The sequence below is a fragment of the Bison bison genome, unplaced genomic scaffold (genome assembly GCF_000754665.1).
Source record: "Bison bison bison isolate TAMUID 2011002044 unplaced genomic scaffold, Bison_UMD1.0 scf7180017864295, whole genome shotgun sequence".
Taxonomy (NCBI): Eukaryota; Metazoa; Chordata; class Mammalia; order Artiodactyla; family Bovidae; genus Bison; species Bison bison.
Window position 1 is genome coordinate 4,898,817 of NW_011494867.1, and position 26,934 is coordinate 4,925,750.

Here is a 26,934-nt window from a genome sequence, read left to right on the forward strand (position 1 = left end):
AGCATCAAGGAAGCTGCGCTCGCACCGCTATTAAGCAGGTATTTCCTTAGTAAATTGTTGTAAGGTCAGGTACAGTTATCCGAGCCCCGGCGATGCCTCCCGTCTTCCACGCCTGCAGATGACAGCCTCCGTGCTGAGCGCTCACTGGAGTGGAACCGGGAGATCAGAGGTCCGACTCCGAGTCGCCCTGAGCAGAGGCAGGAGCAGATGAACTGCCAGGCAGGGGTAATAGAGTCATAATTGGTGATTAGAACTGGAAAGGTGCAATAACATCTTAATACAAACTGGCGGACGTTACCGGTACTGTCAGTTGTTGTAAACGTGTCCCGCTGCCTGGACCAGATCCGTTTCCCCTTGATTAGCTCTGAGCATCCCGGCAGCAGCCACACTGAGGGCCTCCAGACGGTGGCTGTGGCCCTGGGTCTCGCCCCATCCCGGCCCTTTCTCTTGGGCACTGGCCCTTGCCCTCCTCGGAAGGCAGCACGGCAGCCTTTGCCCACCGTCCTGGGAGAAGTGGGGTTTCCTAAGTGACTTCTGGTATTCTCTCTTCCCAGGCACAGTGATGTTTATACACACTAACGTGGAGACTCACTGAGCATTTGATCAGGGGAGGTATTTGCCTCGTGTCAAATCCATACCCCACTGCAGTCTTGAATCATAGGAACAGATTTGGTCCTGCCGTGCCAGGAGGTGAAGAGGAAAGAAAAGGAACGCTCAGCACTACGGCATGTGCACTTGAGACGGATGTTTCTGAGACTCGTGGGGCGATTTCAGGTGCAGTCTGCCTCTTGAGGTGCTCTTGCAGGTGTGGGTAGGTGGTGTCCATCCATGGAAAAAGGCTCATGAGGACATTCCTTTACAGTGCTTCATGAAATGCCAGGCCGACTGAAAGGACACCCCTTTAAAAACAAGGTGTCTAATTGTGATTTTATACCTGGTTGGAGATTTTTCTATGCTTTCCAGCATAATTATTCTTTAAATCCATAAAAAATAGAAGCCATCCGGCATTGTCCAGACATGCTGAGTTGATGTCGTTATTGATAAGTATTAGGTGCCTGGTCGTTCGTTTGGTGTCATGTGGTATTCGACAGGGCAGCATGCGTAGGAGCGAACATTGAGAGGCGATACGAGACAGTGTATGCAGACCAAGTTCGCATCTGGCACGTAATAGGCCTTCAACTCTTTTTTGAGTCTGTGATTGTAGAATCTGATGGGTGAAGTCTTAGCAGGTTCTCACCCTGACCCCTAAACCTTGGCGATTCTGATGCTTAACTCACTCCCAGGGTGTTTTGTGTTAGGTTAGTTATTTTTGGTTAAATGAAGAACTTAAAGGAGTGTTTTATAATAATCAGGCTCCGATTGCAAAGGATCGTCTGCTTGATTAGAAAGAGCCAAACTGCCCAGGTTCTCAGTGTGGACCTTTGGGGCCCAGAACAGTTGTGTTCAGGTTGCAGAGGTGGTGGAGCTGCCGTTCCATCAGGTCTTCAGTCTGGAGGTCACAACCTAGGTCACACGGTTGTGGCCTGTGGGGTCCACGAGGCGGATCACAGCACAGCCATACCGGTGAAAGCTCTGCCAGGGCTTTGGCTGCCGAATTGTGGAGACATGTCATGAAGAAGGCTCAGGCTAAGGCTCGTTGCTGAGCGCTGTGGCTGCGGGACGCGGAATCGAGGGGGAGGAAAGAAAGAGGGAGAGGAAGAGCAAGGGGCAGGAGAGCAGAGGACAGTGGGGAGGGAGGCGGGGGCAAGGGGGTGAGCTGGAAAGGCCCGGGGAGGGCTCACTGAGGACGTCGCCAGCGGCCCTGCTGGAGTCTGTTGCGCGCTCACGTCCCATTTAACCTTAATGGCAACCCCCGTTCTCTAGGTGATACACTTGTAGTTTGGAGGCCGTGGCAGAGGCAGGGCTTGAGCCCTGGTCTGTCTACACTTGCCCTCTATTTGAGAATACAGAAGTGCCACCTTGTGTCAGGAAGCTTCCGTCCCCTTCTTCCTGGGGTGGCTTCATTTCCCCAAAGGTCTGAGAGCTGCCGGCTGCCCCACTTTCATTTCCGTAGAGGCTCCCATTCAGTCTGCTTGTTGTACAAATGGACAGTGCACACTCTCCGTTTTGATTTAGGGACATGTATATGGACAGTCAATAAGGAGAATCAGGAAAAGGAGAAATAGAACTTTAAAATGCCCGTTTCTTAAGTGGTTGAATAATTGGGGATGGAAATCATACTGATTTAGACCTGTAGATCATTCAGGCCACCATGTCATTTCCCTAAGTGGCCGTGAGGAAAGGTTTGTCAAAGAACTGTCCGTTTTGTCTTTTGACCACAAGCTCAAAGGTCGGGTCTATATCCCTGGGTAATGTGCCTTTCAACAATAACCACAGGGACTTATAGTTTCTTAATTTACCCTGCTTTCCAGGAATGTGTGTTTTCTACTTACATAACCTGTATTGGCAATAAACTCCCTGTATATTTATTTAAAAAATTTATTGAAGTTAGTTTGCAATACTGTGTGAGTTTCAAGTGTACAGCAAAGTAATTCACTTACATAAATGTATATTTCAAATTATTTTCCATTATAAGTGATTAGATGGATTGAATATTGTTCTCTGTGTAATATAGTAAATCTTTGTTATCTATTTTATGTATAGTAATTTGTATCTGCAAATCCCATACTCCCAACTATTTTATCCCTCCTCACTAAAACTCCTCCATAAAAGCTCATTGTTAAAAAACACCCACTGTCAGCAGGGCTTCCCTATAGCTCAGTTAGTAAAGAATTCGCTTGCAATGCAGGAGACCCTGGTTCGATTCCTGGGTCAGGAATATCTGCCGAAGAAGGGATTGATTACCCACTCCAGTATTCTTGGGCTTCCCTTGTGGCTCTGCTGGTAAAGAATCTGCCCGCAATGTGGGAGACCTGGGTTCGATTCCTGGGTTGGGAAGATCCTCTGGAAAAGGGAACGGCTACCCACTCCAATATTCTGGCTTGGAGAATTCCATGGACTACGGTCCATGGGATCGCATAGTTAAACATGACTGAGCAACTTTCAAAAGAAAAAAAAAATCAGCAGGCATCAATGGTATCATCAGTTTGTTTTTTATTTTATATTTCATGATTTTTTTTTCTTTTTGAAGAACTGATGTTTAGAATGAGAGTTGCATTCAGATAGGCTTAATTTGTTTTTGAAGTAAAAGAGGCTGACACGTCAGATGTAGATGGTCAGTCACATATTATATGATTCCACTTATGTGAAATATACAGAAATGGCAGAGCCATAGAGCCAAACTTGTGGTTGCCAAGGGCTGGTAGGGACAGGGAATGGGCGATGGCTGCTGATGGGCTTTCCAGGTGGCGCTAGCGGCAAAGAACCCAACTGCCGACGCAGAGACATAAGATGCACGGCTTCCATCCCTGGGTTGGGGAGATCACCTGGAGGAGGCAGTGGCAACCCACTCCAGTATTCTCGCTGGGAGAATCCCATGGACAGAGGAGCCTGGTGGGCTGTGGTCCATAGGGTTGCAGAGTGGCTTCGTGCAGGCTCACGGGGCGAGGCTCCTGCTGAGTGATGATGTTTTGACTCTGAGCAGAGGCAGTGGCTGGGCAGCTTTGTGTGTGTGCCAGTTGCCCCTGCCTTGCACACTGTGACAGGTTGATTTTATGAAATGTGAGTCTCTGAGTGAGGAACTAGAGGGGGGCACAGAGGAAAGAGATTTTGACACACGGCACAGATTAAGTTTTTTTTTTTTTTTTTTTCCTTCATCTTTGCTGAACCGTCCTTGGAGCAAGGAGGAGCTGACTGGGCTGAGTGTAACGCCCAGGTGAACAGAGCCCAGGGCGCCAGACCCTGCCGCTCGCAGTGTTACACATGGAGCCTGCCTCATCGCTTCTCGACCACGCTATTGATCAGTCATATGTTTGCCTGTGTTATTAATAATGTATGCCTGGAAAAATCTATGTGCATTATCGTCTTTGATCTTGTCATGAATTTCAAAGCCAAAGATTCCATTTTCTTTCCCCCCCCTTTTTTTTTTTAGTTTTCAAAGAGGGAGAATGGCAATAATTTGAAAACTTTTCTCTCCTCTTTCTGGTGGACAGCTTCCTACTGACCTCTCCGTCAATGTGGTGTGCATGTATGTGGTTGTGTGTGATGTGTATACATATGCAGATGTATACACCCTTGTATACTCGCACTCACACACACACATGATTTAAGAAGAGAATTGTAAAGCCAACGTTTGTTTCAGGCTTACTGTGTTCCAGGGCTGAGGACTATTTGAATACAGGACTGAACGTTATCTCCTAATTTAAAACCGAAATTAAAGATTTTAGACTGAGACACCATGAAAGGCTCTCTTTTCATTGTTCTTTTATTGTTTATTGACATTAAAAAGACTTTTTAGTTTAAACTGACTTTAATGTCTTTTGAATGGTCTTCTGTAAAGTGACTTTGAAAACTCAGGGATAATGTCTTCATTAAGTGGAGAAAAATCTTGGGGAAAAATATCACTGTAACTTGGCTTTCATTAGAGTAGAAAGAGATAAAGCTTTGCTTAATTGATGTCTGTTTTCCCTCTGTTCAGAATTATAAGGGAAAAGGGGGCTGGAATTAGTGCTGATAAAAGCTTGAAGTAGGCATAGCACTGAAACTTGTTCCTTCCCTTTCTTTGAATTGAGAAGAATATGCTTCATATAACTCTATAAACAGTCTTAGAATAGTCTAGGCCCCTTGTCTTTCTGGTGTAAAATCACTTCAGACCCAGTGGAGTGACACCGGTCATCCTGGCTCTTTCTGCCTGGGCTTCATTTTCTTTTTTGTCTGTTTGTTTCCATCACTGATTTAGAAATTGAGGTGGGCAGGGCGGCGGAGTAGGGATCTACTGGCCTGGTTTTCTATATCCTTAAAAATGTCTGTTCTCTCCCCGCTCCTTCCTAAGCCACAAGTCAGAACTCATGTCTTTCAGAAAGCCTCGCTGATTGTACCAGCTACCTTCCTCTTTTCTCCATATTATTAATGGCAAAGGAAAGAGCTGTACATCGGAGCACCACCCCTCCAAGGTCAAACCGAGTTTCTGGACGTGTCGTTTTGCTTCCACTCGTTGCATGGGATGCAGTTCCTGGAGGAGCCTTCCCACGGCCGGTTCTCAGCTCCTCTCAGGAGGGTTGCTGAGCCATTTCTTCTCCGTGCTCATCGTCACCCTGTGACCTGATGCTTGGATGGCACAGCATGGCAACGTGGAAAAGCACAGGGCTTGGGATCAAACAGGCTTGGGTACAAACCCTGTGTCTGCTGTGCACACCAGCACGTTGACCTAGGGTAGGTCACTGAACCTGTCTGAGTCTCAGTTTTCCTCTCTGTAAAATGGGCACAATAGCTTTTACCTTCAGGAGTTGTGGTGGATTGCCTGAGGTCGCGCGGCATGCTGCTGTGATCCACGTTTTTATTTCCTCAGCCCGCACAGGCACCCCGTGCTGCGTGTAGGCAGTTGTGCTCTGGCTCTTTCGGTGTAAGCAGCTCACAGTTGAAATGACTTCCCTTTTCACCTGTTCTTTCCCAACCAAAGCGTGTCCCAGGGTGCAGCTTCGAATGCCATGATGTCTTCCATCTAATAGTTCTGAATGACTGACCTCTCTTTATCATGGATAGATTGTATTTGAGCACGTGGGCAGTCCTGCTGGCCTTGCACTTTTTCGAGTACTCAGATGCCATGGAGTCACCGGCTTCAGAGGCAGATGTAAATACTGAGCATTTTCAGTAGCATGGAGTCACTGAGGGTTTGTTATGTAAACCCTCAGGGGTATTTATACCCTCTACTGAGGAGGGTAATCGAGCCTCCAAACCACCCACGGAGATCTCTGCCTGTAAAATATTTAAGGACTGGTAGTATAAAGCTATTTCCCTTCTGCAATTTGTTTCCCATCTAGGAGCAGGTGAACAAGGAAAGTAGGGCTCAGAGTAACTTATAAAATGCCAGACTCTGAAGCGCCAAAATGCATCTCCTCACAATAGCACCTGGAGAAGGGCCGAAGGCAAACGCGGAGTAAACAGAAAAGGGATCCGGGTTCTGAAATTGAGATGGCAGGGCTCCACAATGCCGCGTGGTGATGGCGTTATAAATCACCCATTCAGTACTAAGCCAGACGTCCCTGGCAGCATACCACGGGGTGTGCAGAAGGCCTTCTTGATAACGAGGGCCCAGTTAAGGGATGTGAAAAACTGAACCTTAAACGCATAGCACACTGCCAGGACAGCTCTAAGACCTCACACACAGTGGGGAAGAGTTTGTGGATCTAGCTCACACGCGACATCCAGGCCAGACCTCGGGACTGTTGCTTTCTCCCCATCCTGGCTTGCAGAAGTGTCGTCAGGCACACTCTTCCTGAGAAGATAACCTCCAAGACGAGTGAGCCCCAGAAGCCAGGGGGAGGTGATGCTGGGCGACCCCATGAGATGCTCCAGAACAAACAAATGTGTGTACCCTGGGACTAGAGCCCAAAAAGGTGGATGAAGTTCTCTAAGACTCTCAGATACATCTCAGTTTGAGATTGTTGTATTGTAAAGGTAACAGCAGCTGCTATAAAATGTAAGCCCATGTGGGTCCAGTGATTCAATCAGAGTCGTGTATTTCCTGGGTATATAAGGTCCAAAGTGGCTATTGGGATTAGCAGACAGCTTTCTTCCAAGTGATTTCTTGGGGACCCAGGCTCTGTCCATGCCACGGTTCAGTCATCTTCCACACCTGGCTTCCAAGGCCACCTTGGTTGTCTGCAATGAGCTGGAAAGAGGCAAGACCACGGGGCTCCATGCATGGTGGCCTGGGAGTGGCGCCCATCTGTGGAAGGCAACCGTCCAGGAAACGCAGCCCAGCTCTGTGCTGGGGCAGAGAGGGACCAGCCGCACGCCTCTGCCCCTGTTGTCTGCTGTAAATCACTCTGGATTCTCAGTTTCTATTTATGTGCCAACGCTTTTCATGTCTGACCCTGGAGAGAGCCGGAGATAACTAGCCGTGCTCCCTGCCCCCGACAGTCTCAGTCTCTTGGGGAAGCGTGACTCCATTCTTACCGTCTGGTGTGCCGAGTGTCTGCCTTTACTCTGCAGATGGAGAGGGTGATGGTTCGCTCACCTCCACGGCTTCTTTAGCAGCTGAGCATGGCCACCTGACTGTTCCGGCTGAAAGTCAAAGCAAAAGTCTGCAGCAGGCCTTCCCAGGGATGTTTTGCTTTCAGAGGAAAGGGCAAGGCGTTGCTGGTGTTTCCCCCGCTCCTCCTGCTGATCCCAAAGGAAGATGTGATGCCAGCATCCGTCTTGTCATCATGAAGCAACAAACAAGGCTCAAGAGTCAAACGAATGGCAGAGACAACGGCCCCCTCATTGTGGGAGCAGAGTTAGCAGCTGCCTGACAGGCGAGTGTCTTCATCCAAGATCTGCTTTTCCTTTTCTTTCCCATTGATGAGCCACCAATAAACATACAGATGCAAATATGATATGTAGGTTTTAGAGAGTTTTAGGATCATCATTCGGGGCAAGAATGCAGTGGTCATCCTTCACCCCATTTATCTCTTTGAAAATGATAATTATCTTTTACTTAGTATGAGGACCACTGCAGTGCAGTGTTTCTAGAAAGTTACCAGTTTTAATGCAGGGAGGCTGTCTTCGCCATCCGGGTATGTCTCGCCAGCACATTTCTGTTGCGGTGGCGTGGGTGGGGTATGGTGACCCCAGAACTCGGCGTTGTGCCTGAACATCCAGCTCTTCCTGTACTGTTGGCCCTGTGACTTTGTCCTCAGACCAAGAGACATTATGGTCATTGCCTCATGGTTTTAAAAATCTTTATTTGGGCCACATTGGTTAGAAGATAAATATATACAAATAATTAGTACCTCAAAGTCATTTGATCTGAATTAGGCTGTGGTGTTGGAGAAGACTCTTGAGAGTCCCTTGAACTGCAAGGAGATCCAACCAGTCCATTCAGAAGGAGATCAGCCCTGGGATTTCTTTGGAGGGAATGATGCTGAAGCTGAAACTCCAGTACTTTGGCCACCTCATGCAAAGAGTTGACTCATTGGAAAAGACTCTAATGCTGGGAGGGGTTGGGGGCAGGAGGAGAAGGGGATGGCAGAGGATGAGATGGCTGGATGGCATCACTGACTCGATAGATGTGAGTCTGAGTGAACTCCGGGAGGCCTGGCGTGCTACGATTCATGGGGTCGCAAAGAGTCAGACACGACTGAGCAACTGAACTGAACTGAGGCTATAGTTTCAGTCATTCTTAAACAAAATAATTATAATAATATTAATAATAAGGATTTTTTCATGCCGAGGAATAGTGTCAGTATCATCCTGAGGTAGGTGTATGACTTATTAAGTGAATTTTAAAAGGTTTTTAATGTATTAGTTTCCAATTTTTTTTTCCCTTTTCACCAAACCTACCCGAGATAATTGTTACTAGCTTCTGATTCTACATATTCTTGGAACACTGCAGATATGATTCTTTAGAAACAGAACAGTGTATATGTTTCACTTTATTCAGTCAAGTCATTCCTTTGATTATTCTGATTAGTTACTGGGATGACAGTATGCAGAATGCTTACAGTGGTCAAAAGTTGGTGAAAAATAAAAGTCAAATGAGGGAAAAACAACACTGTAAATGTCAGTCTCTGTATATATTTCATATTAAAACCCCAGCCAGGTAGAAGCCCAAATGCAAAGACTGGGCTGTATACTGTGTTCATAACCTGCTCCATTAAACAGTGGAGTTCCGAAGCAGGACCAGAGGGAATGTGGTCAGCCTCACTTCTCATGAGCCAAGGCCGTCATGTTTCCACTGCTGAATATTTCAAAACTTTTAGTTCTGGAAGCCTCTGTTCATTTTTAAATAGTAGAGAACATTGAGGCCTTTATAATTACTTCTTAAGGAGGGAATTCAGAAAGTTTAGAATTTAAATTTCAGTTCACAGAAACTAAGTTCTCTTGCTTTTCTGTAAAGTGCCCACAGTTTAGAATGTATGCCATCAAGTTTTGCTTCCTGGAAGCAAACCACACCATTGTGTTACCAGATAGAGTAGCTGTCAAATGAACCCCCGTCAAGACGGGATTACTGGTCTACCTCTTTGCCAGCTGGTCTTGTTTACCACAGGAGACCAGAACTGTGTTCCTTGGGCTGAATCTGATTTTTGTGCATCCTGTTTTCACATTTTTAAATATCTGGAAAGATACAAAAAAAAAAAAAATGAAGTGTCTCTTAACACATGAAAACTATATTGAGATGTGTGTTTGTCATTAAATAAAGTTTTAATGAAAAGACCAGCTTTCTCATCCATGTGTGTATTGTCTGTGGCTGCTATAGCATGACCATGGCAGAGTGGAGTAGTTTTAACTGATAAGATGTGGTTTGTGAAGCTGAAAATATTTACTGACTGCTCCTTTGTAGATGTTTGCTAATACTTTTTAAAAATTTATGTACATATGGCTGTGCTGGGTCTTTGGTGCTACGCACGGGCATTCTCTAATTGTGGAGTCAGGGATTTTCACTGTAGTAGCTTCCCTTGTTGCAGAGCCTAGGCTCAGGGTGTGTGGGCTTTAGTAATTCTGGCACATGGGCCTAACTGCTTCTCAGCACGTGGGATCTTCCCAGACCAAGGATCCGACCTGTGTCCCCTGTATCGGCAGGTGGACACTGGACCAGCAGAGAAGTCCTGTTGGTCTTGTTTCAGGAGATGCCCTTGCTTGTGAGCCGAGGCAGTGGAGCGGGATTGTTGCCCTCTTCTCCCGGTGAAATGAGCAAAGAGCAGACTTGCCTCCATGCCGATACGGATCCCATACCTGCTTTTAGGAATTCTTTCTCTTCACCCAGTCCTGACTCTGACCTTCCCTGTCAACCCCACTCTTTATTCCCAGGTCCTTGCAAATAACCAGGAAGGTGTTCGCTAAGGACCTTTGCAGCCAACCAAAAGAGTCACCTCTAGGTTTATCGAGCCATCGTGGGGCGTAGTAGGCCACGTCCTTGTCACACGCACGCTGCCAGTGCTCAGTTACAGTGTAATTTAGGGATGATGAGGGGAAAGTGGTCTCTCTTTATCTGTTAATTCCTTGGAGGAAGTTCTGTTCGGAATGAATAGTCTTGAAATGTGTAATAAAGTTACCTATCAAGACCACTTTTACAGAGAGATTTAAATGTGATAATAAGAATAAAAGAAAATGAAGTGACATTGAGGGCGTCTTCTTTTATAACAGCTCTTGGTCTTGACTGTTAAGCACACTGTAAAATGACTTTTATACATTTATGGATTGAAATGGTTCTGCTGAAATTTTAAGTGTTAACATTGTTCAAACTTCCATTACTACCACCTCGCACCTTGTTACGAAATGGCTTCATGTTTGACATTTTGATCATGCTAGCCCGGGACACGGGACACTTCACGCTGAAGCTCTCCTGTGTGACAGAGGGTTCTAGTTATTTTGACGTCAGCGCCTCTCCGTAGGAAGCCAGCTGATATGTTTGCACGTCTGTAAACTCATTGTCACAGAAAGTGTGTTCCGGAGAAGGAGAATGCTTAAGTATTTTAATTGCCTGATTGGTGCAGATGGAAAATGAAGTCTTTTTTTTTTTTCCAATCTCATTGCTTCCTTTGCAGGTTTTCTTGTTTTCTTTTTCGACTACAGTCCATAGCCACACCTCATTTTTTTTTTATAGTAGCTTTATTGAGATAAAAGTCACAGACCCTTCAGTCCACTCATTTAAAGCACACAGCCTAATGACCATGCACAGGATTGTACACCTGTCATCACAATACATTTCAGGATATATTGTTACACCAAGAAGAAAGCCTAGATGCTTCCAGCCACTGCCTCCCAACCTTGGGCACGCACTGGCCCAGGCAGCCACTAATCTACTTTCTGTGTCCACCTGTTGGCCTCTCCTGGACATTTCATATGAACGGGATCCAACAGCACGTGGTCCTCTGTGACTGGCTTCTTTCAAGGAGCGCCAGTTTCACGGTACAGCCTCCTGCTCATTGTGTCTTTCTTAAAAGATTTCAAAGATAGGATACTTGTGTGTACAGACATACATTTGAGCATGGTTGGCTCTCCTGGATTTGTCTTTGTAGTCACTGTCGTGAGTGGCAGTGCTGTGTCCTAGGGGACACACACACACACACACGCACACGCACCAGTACTCATACCCATAAAGCAAATGCTGGTTCCTGTGACCTTAAAACCTTCTTCAGCTCATCTGTAGGCATATCTGAAGAAAGGCCAGCCTGGGACAGGCTTATATCCAGGATCCTGCATTAGAAAGTGTGGTGTAAATGTCCCCAGTGTCTCAGACGATTTGGAAGGCGCCTCTCCATCGTATTCTCCCTCCTGTCCTTGTCCTCTCTGCTCTGTACAGTGAGAGCAGGGCTGTCCTTGGTTACCGGGCCCGACTGTCTCAGCATCTTCTGGAAGTATTACCTTTGCAGGGAATAGGACCTTTGGGTAGATGGGTAAATGTGGGTTCATCAGTAATTTTGCTTATTTCTTCCCAGAGTTTTGCAGAAGCAGAGAAAGGTGCAGCTTTGTTATTAATGAGTCCTTTGTAATGCTTAGGCTCACTCGGGAAAGATAACCTGAGGCCCTATTTCCATCCTGATGAACTCCAAGTACTGACCATACCTTTTTAGAAACAAGAACTTTTGAAACAAAAGGAAGAATGGTTCCTTATTATACAAGTGGAGGAGTTCAGAGGTAGACCTCCCTCGGTTCTTTCCTTCTTTCTCCCTTCCCACCACTCCACACCCCGTGAGAATCATTTTCCAGTTTGCCAAGAATGGTCCATGGAAACCTGTTCAGCATTGCCAAAGCCAGACAGATTTTGGCTGGGCGCTCATTGGATAGAATTGAAGCTTTGGCTTTCATTTTCATTTCAAGACCTGTCCCCCATTATCATGGAGGATGGAAGGTCTGCTTAAGTTAGAGCTAGCTAATTGCTTCCTTCTTGAAGTTCTAAATGAGTTTTAAAGTGAAATGCATATCTCCTTGTGCTAAGGAGCCAATACACAATAGGCAATTGAGATAGCAAAGACTAATTTAGAAAAGGTTGTTCTGTTCTTTTCTCTCTTTTTTCCTTGCCCCCTTCCCTCCTTCCTTCCCTTCCTTCTCTTTTCTCCCTTCCTCTTTCAGCTCTGCCTTTTGTCCTTCTCCTCCTTTCATTTAACCCTTACAGATACAGTGGGGTTGTGCCTGTGGGCTTTTTGCTCATAATTAAATAAATTATTTATACATTTAACACAATCTTGAATTACTAGGTGATCATCTCAGGCACTCAGAAGGATGAGAGCCCTTGAAAGCAATATCCAAGCATAGATATTCCATAGCACGTCTTACAATCTAAATATTGCTTTTAGTGTAATCGAAGCAGCAAGAGTAGTCACAGCAGTTGATGGACTATTTTTCAAATTGATTTCAAAAATGTATTTAAGGGGATGATCTTCTAGTCTAGATTACCTATTGATTTTTAATATGAAAAGCTCATTATGTAAGCAGTAACTGCATATAAAAACCTAGCAAACCTTTGCATAAATCCTTTAATTGAATTTCCAGAGCCTGTGGTTCTACTTTTTTTTTTAATTAAATCTATTTCTTTTTTTAAGTGTTACTGTGTAATTTGCATGCTGTGAAGAGGCCCTGTCCCAGATAAAGTGCCATTGATCCTTATTAAACCTCACCTCTGGGCTTGCTTAAAACTAACTGGAAAAATTAAAGTGTTCATGCCGCAATGCACTTATAGCTTGTGTGATAGGATTATGGAAAAAATAATAAAACTAATTTCCAGGAGAGAATTTATAATGTGAGATTTTATTTTTTTCAATTTGATAATTAATAGTGAAATCATATCATATATATAAATCATATTGTAGCCTATAAACGGAAATGGCAATTAGGAAAGATAATATATACTTGATGTAAAACCATCATGTTACGTGAGGATAATCTCTTGGTACTTTAATTTTTTAATTGTAGAAGGAATGGATTATGAATTCAAGTCAAACACATTAAAAATGGTGGGTTTCCTTTGAAAACTCTGATTCTTTTACTATGCACTATATTAGTAGGTGTTTAATTTTAATGTGAGGAAGTATAAAAGATACAGAGAAAGATATTCTGGTTATGTTCATGCTTAAATGTATGTATCAGAATTACCAGAGGAAAGAAAAATATAAAAGCTGCAATAGGTTTTTCTATTTTTTAATACCCAACATTTGTTATTTTAAAAGCAATAAAATCCCCTAAAGAAATATTCATAATCAATAAGAACACAAAATATGGAATATATTAACTGAGTTATAAAAATGTTCGTAGTACAGCACAAAATGAAAAACACAGCAAGTTATGTACGGTTTAAAATGTAATCAATTTTGAGGTTGTATACAAGGATATAAATGATAAACACAAGTAGTAGCATTTTTAGTAAAGGCTGTTACAAAATACTGTATTTATGGCCTATTCCATTCTTTTTATAGCTCATTAATGTGGAAAACAAACACAGTGTATCCATCTTCTCAGACAGCTTAAAATTCCCTTAAATGATATTTTTAAATGGAAATACTGAGCTCATTTGATCCGTTTCTTCTATGAGGACGTGTTAGTTTGAACAGCCTGGTGTACCCAGGATCCTTTTTGGGACTCTGAAATAGGAAAGATGTTGATCATGTTGCATCGCCCGCCATCCACGGAAGGGGGCCACGTCTACCACTGTTACAGTGGTTGGGCAGCGTCCCCCTCCTCTGGAAGGGCTGTGTACCTGCCCCCCACACACACCCACACCCTCCCCTCCCAGGAAGGACCTTCACACCCTGGGATGCTGCCTTCATTCTTCGGGCCACGAGGGGGCTGTTGAGTTAGCGGTCCACGGCACTGGCTGGCGGGGGAGAGTTGTAAGGCTGGTTCCAGAGGTGTTGGGCTTCCTGTGGTACTTATGAATATGCATAGAGTGCATACTCAGCAATCTAGCAGTTCAAACTAGACAGCTGGTTGTGCTGGTAGGCTGTTTTTGTTTTTTTTTCTCCTCCCCCTCTCTCCTTCCCTTGGCCAAGCGCTTTCTGGGTAAGCTGAATCTGTAATGTAATTTCATTAGCTTATTTCCAGTATTTCATTTGGTTTTGATGTTTCTGTCCTGGCCTCTGTTTTTCCTCCCATTTTTGTAATCTGTAGAAGTCACTGGTCTGTTAGGATCAATGGAGCATCTTTTCATGGCTGTAGGAGTCACAAACTTGGATATCCGGCCTCCTTACAACATAAGTAGGGTTTAGTGATGCTCTGTTTATTTTCCATATGGAGTGTTTGTAAAAGAAAGGAAAAAGTGTCTCGGTAAGAAGGGCAGAGCTTTGGAATTGTTTCCCTTCTCTCTGGACTAACATACAGTCCAGCACCGTAGAACTCCATCTGTAGGTCCATCCACCCACCCACCCAGGACCTACTGAGTATCTCCTATGGGTCAGGCATTGCTTCGGACATTATGGATATGAATTTGAATTTGGATCAGTCATTCCCGTCAAGATCTCACTACTTAGTGGGGAAGTGAAAGACATTTTCCAATGACTTTAACCTAACTCAGCATTGAGTTATACAGACCTAACTCAGTCTTGGGTTTATTTAACTACGGGTTATAAAATTCATCATGATGTTGAATTTGTTCTTTCTTTTTTTTTTTTACTTATGACTAGTTTATTTGGAATTTTTATAAAACTAGTACTGTTGGTGGTAAATGCCATGCTACTAAATACTGTGAAGAGTATGGTTTTAGAATTATGTCTCTTTGTGGCATCTTCATGTAAAAGAAGATACTTTATATAGTAAGAACAGACATAAGATACATCCCAGTCTCCAGAATAGATTGGCAATGGTCTGGTGGCCCCAGAGAATTATGTGGCCGTTGGGAGAGCTGACACAGAAGTCCATTTGTATAGTGTGATCAGTCCTTCGCATGGTGAGGGCAGGGCCAGGGCAGCAAATAAAGCGACATAAATATCTGGGCCGGGAGCTTGGGCAGTGGCCAGAGGCAGGATTTAGAGTTCCCAGAGCCAAGACTCAAGACCCCACGGCAGGGGTAAAAGCCAGGCCAACTATCAGCAGACCACCCCGCATGCATAGAGGGCTCCAGTAATGCTGGTGCAGTGGTACCCCGATCGCTGCCCCTTCCTGCAGACAGTAGAGCCAACAGCAGACAAAAGCGAGCATCTGAGAGACGAGAACCCGGGCAAAGGGGCATGGTTCTCTTGGCTTCAGAGCCCAGAACCCATGAGGGTTCATGGCCTCGCCTGAGCTCATAGAAGCAGTGTTATCTTCTTTGAGGCAAAGTGATGGATTACAGAATCGAGCTCCATCTTGTAGAGGACAGTTGATTGGCAGAGAACCAGTTTACTTTCTGGAACACCTTGTCCAGAATGGTAGCCACTGAGGGCCTGAGAGTTAAATGTTTAGAAGAGAGTAAAACATTTAAAAGACGCTTACTCCTTGGAAGAAAAGTTATGAGCAACCTAGACAGCATATTAAAAAGCCTTGCCAACAGAGGTCCATCTAGTCAAGGCTGTGGTTTTTCCAGTACTCATGTATGGATGTGAGAGTTGAACCATAAAGAAAGCTGAGCGCTGAAGAATTGATACTTTTGAACTGTGGTGTTGGAGAAGACTCTTGAGAGTCCCTTGGACTGCAAGGAGATTCAACCAGTCCATCCTAAAGGAAATCAGTCCTGAATATTCATTGGAAGGACTGATGTTGAAGCTGAAACTCCAATACTTTGGCCACCTGATGCAAAGAACTGACTCATTGGAAAAGACCCCGATGCTGGGAAAGATTGAAGGCAGGAGGAGAAGGGGACCACAGAGGATGAGATGGTTGGATGGCATCACCAACTCAATGGACATGAGTTTGAGTAAGCACCAGGAGTTGGTGATGGACAGGGAGGCCTGGTGTGCTGCAGTCCATGGGGTCGCAAAGAGTCTGACACGACTGAGCGACTGAACTGAACTGAAAACATTTGATGCAGAATCTTGGAAGGGGCCCCCGGTTGTGAGGGGCCCTGAAGCTCACTCTTCACTAGCTTCAAGGTTTTGCTGAGGCCAAATTTTTTCAGAGCCAGGTTGGAGATGGTGCTCATCCATGTCAGTGACTGTGTTTTACTACATTTTTTTTTTGTTTTTTTCATGCACCCTGATATGAAAGCTCCTTCTCCCATTTTTTATTTGGCTTTAAAGGCACTTCAAAACTACTCTGTGTTCATGCATGTCTCCTTCAGTGAGCAAGACTGGACCCCAGGAAGACTACCTCTGTTTTTGGGCAAGTCCTCCATCTCCAAAAGCACTCTTTGACATGGGAGACTTTGAAAATGCTTTCCTTTCTCCCCTCATCTGGGTATTTTTTTTCCAGTAGTTTCTTAATGGTCTTTAGTGAAGGAAGTAAGTGACACTGATCAGTGAAGGTGGACAGTAAGATTTATAATGTATTTGTGCTAGCTGATTGCCAACAGAACCGGCCTCTCCCAGCGGTGCTGTACGCAGACTCAGAAAATCAATAGGGATTAACCTCTGACCCCCTTCACATACTTATACTGTGGGCTGCATCGCTTACCAATATTTCATCTGCTTCACTTAGCTGCTGTTACTTACTCAATAATGTGTGGCCGATCTCACAAGATACTAATTAATTTTTTAAAATGCAGCATCACTTGAAGCTGTGATAGAATATCACACCTTTGGAAATCAAGGCCCTTTTGGTTTATTTATTAAATCACATAATTAGCCTTAATTAACAACAACAATAGCAACACTGGGAGGAGAGAGCTAAAACTCGAGAGTTTGCTTGGCTCACAACTCCATCCACCTTGCAGTTAACCCGGGGGGTCCTCTGTGCCTGTCACGGGGCAAGTGTCCCCTGGCGCCTCAGCTGGAACATGGGCCCCTTCTCAGGAAAATCGCAAATCTCACCTTGTAGATGCACTTTTTCTTTTCTATTAAGGGGACATTTTATGGATACATTGGTAATGTGATAACTTGCCACAAAATGAACCCAATGCATCGTTTTTTAAGGACTCAAAATTAACTTTCATATGCCGTCCATTTGCAAAAGTATGCAAGAGTTTGTGTGAATGGGATGTTTGATTGACCTGCCCTTAATTATTATTACTGCACAGGATGCGAAGAGCCCAGTTTGCAGCAATGCACTTTTTCCACCCTTTCCCTTTAAGCTTTGGCATATATTACAGTGCTCTACATTCGTCTTCAAAATGGAAATTGTTGTAGATCTCCTTCATCCAAATCCCTTTTGTTCGTGGATTTTTTTTTTTTTTCCCGCAAATATACCTATTCCCCAGAGTTTACTTACAGTTTCCTATTGATCTGGCAGCTGGTATTTGAATTGGTCGATGTACTCTGTAACTTGTTTAAGATACCCTACCTGAGCTATTAGTTTAAATAATGTATTCATAAATTGATTAATCATTACAGTAAGACTTATTAGCTGCATTTATATCTGTGTGTTTTCCACAATTGACTTGTAGTCTAATAATCACGCATACTTAAGCAGAAGTTGGGCTTTACATTAGAATTTAATAATTATCGAGGTGGAAAGCAAGAGTGTTTGTGTGTAGCAGTTGAGCAGATGCAGGGCTTTAAAGATTGGACTCACTGAGCAGATTGCTACCTGTTTCCCAGGTAATATAGATAACTCTTTCTCCCCTCTACCTCCAGGAAATACAGGAAGTGGATCTAATTCTGTCTGCATCAAAGAAGGGATGGAGTTTTCCAGAGCTGTCCCAGGGTCATGGTTCTGGAAGGTGGTTGGGGCCAGAGGGAGGACAATTGGGAGGAATGTTGTCTTTGCAAAGAGTTATCTATGTTACTCCGAAAGCTGCCTCATGGTGGGGCCTGGGGGCCTTTCCGCTGGGTTTTCAGTGGTGGCCACACACCACGAAGTTCACGCACGAGGAAAGACACTCCCGCGCTGATGGCCAGTGAGGCTACAGACCAGTACAGATGGGCAGTGCAGCCAGCTGGGTGAGTCTGCCTGGGAGCCCAGCCTGCCCCATGGAACACCCTGGGGCCAGCGTGGAAAGACCTTCCCTAGGCGAACAAGAAACAGCTCAGCCGCACACGGGGCACACGGCTACACGCACTTTTATTTCTCATTAATGAACAACTTATAAGAGTAGTTTTAGGCTCACAGCAAAAGTGAGCAGCAAGTACAGAGTTCCCTTGTCTCCTGGTCCCCACACACCTCACACACAGCCTCCCCGGGGTTCGCACCTGCAATCAAACTGTGTTTCAGTTAAAACAGCTGAAAGTGAAAGTGTTAGCTGCTCAGTCGTGTCTGACTCTTTGCAAGCCTATGGTCGAGGCTCTTCTATCTATGGGATTCCCCAAGAATGCTGGAGTGGGTTGCCATTGCCTTCTCCAGGGGCTCTTACCCGCCCAGAGGTTGACCCTGAGTCTCCCCCATTGCAGGCGCATCCTTTACCATCTGAGCCACCAGGGAAAAACTAAAACAATCGAATGGGATGTCAGATGATGGTTTTGCATCTGGCCTGCCCAGCGCGACGATTTCAGACTCCGCAGGAAGGCCTTTTCGAGGTTCTTCTTGGAGGTCAGGATCCCTCAGTCTTTCCACTTCATCGTCCCTGAGACCCCAAGCTCCTTCCTCCCCACCACTGTGTTTGCCGGGAAGCTCACCGCCTTACTGCATGTCTTTTCTACTTCACCACCTGCCCCAAACTAGTCAATAGCCTGCTAAATTCATCCCCCCTGTGTTCTGGGGTGATGGTGCAGGGAGCGTGCATTTATTCAGCTGCCCGAACACCCGTTCCCCACCGCAGGAAGATGTCTACTCACAAGTGAGCAGTTGTGCTCCTGATGTGGGGCCCCCCTTGCCTGGGATGCTGGCTCCAGATAAAGGGCAGATTGCTGGGGCTTCTCCGAGGTGCCCTCTCCCCAGCGCGGGGCTCCCTCCATCCGCTACTGAGAGTAAACCTGCTTTCCTCCGTCACTCGTCCCCGAGCTCATCTCTCCAACCGTGTTCAGAGTGTCAGCATGGATCTCGTCTCCATAAAGGCCCAACGGGCTGGCCAGGGAGCCTCAGCAGATGTGTTACTTACAGTGTTTAATTTTCATCCCATAGATGTATTAAACTTCTTGGTGACCTGGGAGCTCGTGTAGCTACCATAAAGAGTTTGCTAAACTTGGAATAGTGGATGTTTTGTTCAGAAACAAAATCCCTTGGTGCCTGCCGCTACCGTCCCAGGGGGGTGTGTGTGTGTGTGTGTGTGTGTGCTGGGAAGGGTGGTGTGCTGGTGAATGTTTAACATCCAGCTCTTGGGGAGGGCAACCAGCCCTGATTTTTAGTGTTTGCTGATTACTGCAGGATAAATACTCACACTGTGGCCAACAGGAAGTTAGGAAACAGAGCTGGGATGGAATGTGTGGTCCCATACCATTCTATATATATTAAAAAGAGATTATTATGTATTTATATCACACGCATATATATATATTTATGTAAAATGTTCACTTTACACAGTGTGAATACACATAAATGACCTCAAGAGCATAGATAATATGTTAAAATTATTAGCATACTAAAAATTATGTGAAAGTTTTAGTAAATTTAGTAAAAAGAAATTTTAAGTTTTTTTAGCAAAAAATGGGATGTGCAGTCCCTTATCATTTCATATATGTTAAAACTGGCGGCTCAGGCAGTAAAGAATCTACCTATAATGCAGGAGACCTGGGTTCGATCCCTGGGTCGGGAAGGTCCCCTGGAGGAAGGAATGGCCACCCACTCCAGTGTTCTTGCCTGGAGAAGCCCATGGACAGAAGAGCCTGGTGGGCTAAGTCCATGGGGTTGCAAAGAGTCATACATGACTGAGCAACCAACATACATATTATACTCATATATATATGTGTGTATATATATATATATGAATACGTGTATATATAATCCCACTGTACAGACACATTATACAGATATGCAAATAACAGAGTATAGACAATATGCTAAAAGTATTAGTGTACTAAAAATTACACTAAATTTTCAGTATAAACATACTAAAATTATTCAGATGTATTGGATTCTGAGTCTCTTACTTTCTTATCGTATAGCGTGTTTAATTGACAGTTGACGTAACTTAAAGCTTAACAGTGTGTGTATCCAGCAAACAGCTGGTGAAAGTCGTGGCTGCCCCGAGTGCCTCGGCGCAGGCCGCAGCCGCACCCCTGGGCGTGTTTGTGGACCGCCAGTCTCCAGTCGCATCCTGTGCTTAGGTGAAGCTCATGGTCTATTCCTAACTCAGGCTCCCTCCTAACAGGCCATCCCTATGCAGTTTTCTGCTGGGCGTGATGAGTTGGTTGTCAGGCTGCTAAAGTGTCCTCGACAGCAAGCAGACGCACGCAGCCCGCCTGGTACATCCTAGACAATTCTGTTGTACTGATATTAAGGACAACAGCATTTTGCCAGAAGCTATAACGAGATGATTTTGTAATAGCAGCATGGTGACACCAGACTCTGTTTTGCAATTTTCTTTAATATTTATGCTGGATAAATAATTTATCTCTTTTTTTTTTCAGTTTTTTTTTCTTTTTTCATCTCCAGCATGTTGATATAGACAGGTGCTAGTTTTCCCTGAATGACTAAAGTAAGAATTTGGTTATTTTCTCCCCCTGGGGGGCGGGGGAAAAAAAAAAAAACAGATGCATCAGCAGAATTGAGCTTCTGGGAATTGTTTCCACATTTCCGTATCCCATCGACTGATTCGGACTAATGAGACATATTAGGATCAGCCCCCACGTTTGAAGGGAGTCACTCACTGATGTGACATGCTTGCCTGTCATTATAACATCCGGGCCGCCTATGCTGAGGTTTCTGAACAATCAGAAAGTCGCGGCCCCTTCAGCTGTCTGTTGGGGACTGCTTGTAGTTCTTCTTTCTAACCCAGGGTTTCTTAACCCCGGAGCTGTTGACGTTGGGCGTGGGATCCTTCTTCCTGCGGGACTCTGTCCTGTGCGTTGTAGGATATTTAGCAGCATCCCCGGCTTAGGCCCACTGAACACCATAGCAACCTTTATACCTGAGAAGGGATAATGAAAACTGTATCCAAATACTGACGGATACCCTTTCCCTGGGGTTGAGAACCACTGTTCCAGAGCCACAGCTCTTAACCACTTACAAGGATAGGAAAGGAAGAATAGAGATGTTCCCATTGTATTTAACCCTCTCTTTCTCTGGCTTCCAGAGACAGCCAGCCCTCCCAGAATATTAGACTTGTAAATAAGGCATCCTTATGTCAACCAGGTCAGTTTCTGCACAGGGACCTATCCAGGAGGGAGCCAAACAGTATTTCTACCCAAGAACCAGCTTCCATAGGTGCCGGGCTCCTGAGGAAGAAAGGGGGTCTCTAGAGTGGGTGGGCGGGCCCTTTCCTCCTCTGTTGTTGGTTGTGGTCACAGACTCGCTTCTGAGCTGTGTGACAGGTGGGGGTTTCACTGGGGCCTGGGCAGTGTGCTTGTGGGAGCCCTGAAAGGTTCCCCCTGCCCTTGGCTGGGCGTGCAGGGGATGGGAGCAGTGCTTCTTTTTTGGAGGAAGTGCTTTAACCCAGTAGCCTTTAAGGTGACACAGTCTGAGCAGTCAGCACAGGATGGATTTCAGGATCGCTCCTTCCCAGCAGAGAACTCACTTCTAGGGGCCCTTCATATCCAGTCTAGATGAAGGGCACCCCCTGGAAATTGTATCATGTTCCCCCTGCATAGTGCTACACCCAAGTCCCCTTTTCAGGCCCACGAGGGATTCTCTTGAGTTTCTCTCTGCAGACGGGGGCTCTCTGGCTTTTCTGCCGGGTCTGCCCTGACATCCTCTGCGTGGCCGGATAGACTCTGCTGGGCCGGCCTTTCCCTGGGCCCAGGGCCTTGGAGCTGCTGCGGAGGTGCCGTCGGTGTTCTGCGTGTTCAGGCGTCAGCTGCAGCAGCGAGTGTGTGGACCGGCTGGGCTGTGCGCCAGGCAGACCGGGACTGTGCTTTCTGGGCCGCCTAGGAGCTGAGTGTCCCCGGGACAGTGGGATTCACCTCTCCAAGTCTCATTTTCCTTGCCTGCTCAATGGACATGGTGATCTCTTATGGCAGAGTAGCTGAGTGTTCAAATTAAACAGTGAACAGTGGGTGTCTTTCTTAGCTCAGATGCAGAGCAGGCCTTCAGGAAGCCCCACCTGCTCTTACTGTCGTTTTTTCTTAAGGCCATCGAGGTCATCCCCTTGGACAGTGGCCCTCAGCCACCAGGACCCATCCTGCCTGGGGGACAGGGACATGCCTAGTCTCTGCAGAGGGCCCGATCTTTGCAGAAACTGTTGAGAAGAGTCGTCATCTGTGGCCCACTTTTCTAACTGAGATGAGATTTCATGCTCGTTGCCAACAGGTTAATAATGCATGCACTTTCTGTGGAATTGTAGGGAGGCGTCATTAATGTCCCCCAGGCTCAGTAGTGTTGTCTGTGAAGTGGGTCTAAGCAGGGTGACGAGGAAGCTTTAGATTAAGTGAGGTTGACACTCAGGCGCAAGGAGCCTCCATGCCCCCAGGCCGGGGGAGGTTGTGTGAGTTGGAATAGCTAACTCATGGAGGACTTTCTCTCTCATTACTTGGCTGAAGTGCCCCCTCTGTGTTCCTGATAACAGACCTGTGAGTGTCTACAGAATGCCCTTTGGGAGAAAACGACGGGAACATTCATGATCTCTGCTTTGTTTCTCTGACAGTGTTTTCACGGCGATGCTTGCGCTCTCGTCCCCTGAGAGGGGGTTTCCACCACGTGTGCATGCATGTGTGCGTCACATGCGCCGTGCACGCTGGAATGTCGAGACTGGACAAGCCTCGTGTTTCCGGAGCACTCTAACCCTGTCCTCTGTGGTCTCCTGGTCTCCCTCTTTAGGATACAAGGCGAGGGCGCAAATGCCCTTGGCCTGACACCCAAGCAGGGGCCTGTAATGATGGGCAGGGGCCTTATGGAGGTCTTGGCCGTGGTCGAGGGCAGATAGAAATCTCCAAGCTGGTTGTCTGGTGTCTGAGACCTCAGTTCTCGCCGCCAAGCCTTGTCCCTAAAGCTGCCGATAACCAAAGGGTGTATCACTGGTGTGGTAGCAGTTGTTGGTGGAGGGGGCTGACAGATAGTCAGATGGTTTTAATGTGTAGATTCCACTGGGGTAAGCTCTAACAAAGACCCATCATTTCCCAGATAACCAATTCTTTTAAAAGAACATCTGTTGAAACTGGCAATTTACATTCTTCTTAAAATACGGAGCGACATAATTAACCCTCTGGGGAGACTAATATTAGTTTATTAGAGACAATTTCTAGTTCTGTTTATTTTTACACTAAACGATTTGTTCAGATTGGGGGAAATTTTTTTTTTTTTTTGGTGGGGTGGATTTGCCTTTATTTAGGGCTGGTCAACTTTCCTAATCAAGGACACACAAGGTCATTGGTGAGGTGATAATACAGGGGTCATGATGACCATCCGTCAGGAACCAGTAGAAGTGTCCTGAAAGGGCTCGGAACTGTTTGACGCTGGAATGATTTTGTTACCGCACTAACTTTGGGGTATAATGAGTGGTTTTCATGGGGACGTGATCTGTTGCTGACGTGTAAATAACACACGTGTTACTGACTCGTCCTTACACAGGTCCCCCGTCTCCCGCCATCGCACAGGCTCCTTCTGCACCCATCGTTGGCGGCACCCTCTCGTGCTGTCTGCCGTAGTCCCTGTGAACTGATTTACGGTCAGCTGCACTCACTTGTTTCCAGCACTGGGCCGATTCCTGCCTTCTGGCTTGTCGGGGACAGAGAACAGAGAGCCAGGGCCCTCTGAGGCTGTGCAGAGGCCAGAGGGAGCGCAGGCCCCTTTTGTGGCTCAGAGGCCATCTTTGGATTGCGGAGCGTGCCCGCCTGAGCCTCCAGCCGTTGTGCACTCTGCTGCCCTATCGTGCGGTGAACCAAGCCCACTGCTGTCTTGCCCTTGTTGCCTCTTCCAGCGTGGGGCTCCCCTGTCATCCTGTGCTCCACCGCTTCTCTCCTCTAAACGAGGTGCTCATGAAGGAGCTGCGGGAACCTTCCCCACTGCCAGTTGCAGGACTCATGAGCAGGGGTGTATCTGTGTCTCTGAATGAAACTGGCTGTGAGCTCCTGTGAGAGCCCTGCTGAGCTGCCCAGCTTGGCTTGCAAGCCCCTGATCTGGCCTGCTGATGGCTGCAGCCTCTTTCCCTCTGGGGGCAGCTTTGTGCTTCAGCCAAACTGAACTGGGTTCACCAGGCAGAACCCTCGGTGCCAGCCGTGCTTTCTGCCCAGGCTTCCCAGGCTCATCCATCTGTTATCAGACTGCTCTTCATCCTTCAGAACTCAGCTCTTGGTGTCACCTCTTCCCTGAAGCCTTCCCAGACCTCTACTCGCCTAGACAGCATCACCTCCTCCCTCAGTGGTGTGGGCGTTTCTGTATCCTGATCGTTCAGTTACACCTTCTTCGTTCCCATCAGATGGCGTGGTTCATGGGGGAAAGGACCGTGTTTTATTCCGTTTCTACCCCAGGCTGGGCACCTAATAGGTGCTCAGTGAACAGTGGTTGGATGTAATTCTCCCCTTCCCCTCCTGCTGGCCTCTACTTAAGATGTAATGGCTTTGGTGTTTTGTTTTGGGGTGAAGTGTAAGAGGGTACGTTGCACGTGTGTGGGAGCAATTACAAAGTCCAGTCACACTGGAAATGGCTGACTCACCCCTGAAGTTTCTTTATTTGCAAACTGGAAGATGAGAGCTGATCTTGACCTGCCTGGAAAATCTGAGCCTCTGAAGCTGTTCTGAATAACAGTCATCTGGGGATGGGGGCGGCAGGCAGCAGATGCCTCTGGGGGCCCGAATGTCCCCTGCTGCCCTCGTGCCTCCTCTCCGTCTCCCTCCTTGCTCTGTTGCCTGCATCAAGGTTCTGGGGCTCACGGCTTTGCTGATCTGCATCTTCCCCTGCCTTTCTCCCTGCAGCTGAGACGTCTGACGTCTAAGTGCGCAGAGCCAGGGCTGTGGGGTGTCCTTCTGTAGACTTCTGAAACTTGGCCTTCTCCCCCGGAGATCCCCAGCTGGCCGCCTTCACATCACAGTTAGCTGAGCACCCAGAAGGTGGGTGACATTGCCACAGCGAGGGCAGCAGACAGTCCCCACAGGTGGCAGTGATGTGTGTACAGCTGATGGGGGAGGTTTTTAAGCTGAAGGCCAGTGAATGCGGCCTGTGTCATCAACCACACAGTCTTGAAGGACACGTGTCTTCTGAAGGTGTGCACGCACATGTGTGTGTACATGTGTGTCTCTAGGCTTATTTGACGTTACTGATTTTTCCCCTCTAGCCAGTGGGCAGGTCACCCATGACGTGGTCCACTGGACAGTCCACCTCAGGGACTATTTGGCAATCAAGGCCTTTCTTCTGACTTCCTAGTGACACTTTTATCATCGTATATAAAGCCCGGCTGCACAGTGTGTTGGAATCAAGCATATGCAGCATCCAGTTCACACTGGATGGATTGGGACTCATGTCAGCACTCTCCGCTACGTCTGGAACCCTGACAGTGACCATGAGGTGATCTCTGACCTTCGCGACACAACCCAGGGCCTGCCACTGGGAGGATTTACCGAAGCCATGGTTCCCTTCCCTCCTAAGGGAGACTGGAATTATGTGGAGATTTTCTGTATGTATTTGGGGCTGGAGGGAAGTTTTATTGTGGTGCTTATGTGCCCTGAATAATTTGCAGCAACTTACAGAGTTATAATTCAGGGAGTAAGTGGTTGTGAGAGAATTCACAGTGTCATACCCAAATGTGTGTTTTCCCTTCATCTGTAGCCTTCTTGACAAATTACCAGGAGTTTTTAGCCCTGTTATCACTGAGTACTTGTGCACCATAAGTATGGGAATGGGGAGGACCAGCGTGCATGCATGCACTCCCAAGTCCTTTAACCTTCTCCAATGCATGAAAGGGAAAAGTGAAAGACAAGTCGCTCAGTCGTGTCCGACTCTTAGCAACCCCATGGACTGCAGCCCACCAGGCTCCTCCATCCATGGGATTTTCCAGGCAAGAGTACTGGAGTGGGGTGCCAGTGCCTTCTCCGTTAACCATGACAGACACCACTAATCAGTCAGAGTTGTGCTCAGCACAGGACTCCAAGTGGCCGTCACTAACCGTCCGCAGTCAGTGCAGCAGATACTCTTTATCTGCCGTCCTTGCAGGGTGATGCTTTGATGAAAGCATCACAGTTCTTCCTGAAGAGGACAAGCAGGCCACCTGTGCAGCAGTCACACCTCTGGGTATCTTGTTCCTGGTGATGTTTTGCTGTCAGAGCTTGGCCCACCTTCCGGCACGTGGCTGGGAAAACTTTGAGCCAGTTACCTAAAGGGATAATGCATGTCTTAGAGTTCCACTGCCTGCCCGGATGTGACCCTCACTCTCCAGCCATAAGCTGGGGCTGTGTAATGAAATGTCCTCTGTTAGGAATATGTGTATTAGGACTAGTGGTTCGTGTTGTTCTGGTCTAGAAGCTTTCCTGGAACAGAAAGGATTCCTTGAAAGACCCATTGCAGAGGCAGGTGTACCCAGGTTGAGTGGAAGTGTGGTTTGATGTATGCACAGTTTCAGGAATGTGTCTGTTGCATCAAGCTGTGTCCACTTGAGTGGGTATATAGTGTGTGTCTGTTACTCTCTCACAGCAGAGAAGAGCAGTTGCATTCGGTCATGCCAGGCCCTTAGAGTGTCAGGTGGGTTATTTGTAAAATATCCTCAGGGTGTTTAAAGGGAGTCATTCTTTACAAGTTGTGATAAGTGACATCACCGTGAAAACAACGTAATACGTGTAGCTAAGACCTGTATAGCACTTGGTATGCACTTATATGCAGATAAACCTGTGT

General features: G+C 46.5%; 1 protein-coding gene across 2 annotated transcripts in view; it reads left to right on the forward strand.

Moving 5' to 3' along the window:
• Nucleotides 1-26,934, forward strand: part of WWOX (WW domain containing oxidoreductase) — a 916,676-nt gene that overhangs the window by 287,760 nt on the left and 601,982 nt on the right. The window contains exon 9 of one of the 2 annotated variants that reach the window (XM_010850782.1): nt 3,779-7,973. The exons of the other annotated variant lie outside the window; for it this stretch is intronic. Within the exon in view, the coding sequence (XP_010849084.1) occupies nt 3,779-4,030 (252 nt within the window). The 3' untranslated portion in view covers nt 4,031-7,973. Of the gene's footprint in view, nt 1-3,778; nt 7,974-26,934 lie in introns of those variants that run through there. 2 annotated transcript variants of the gene reach the window in all.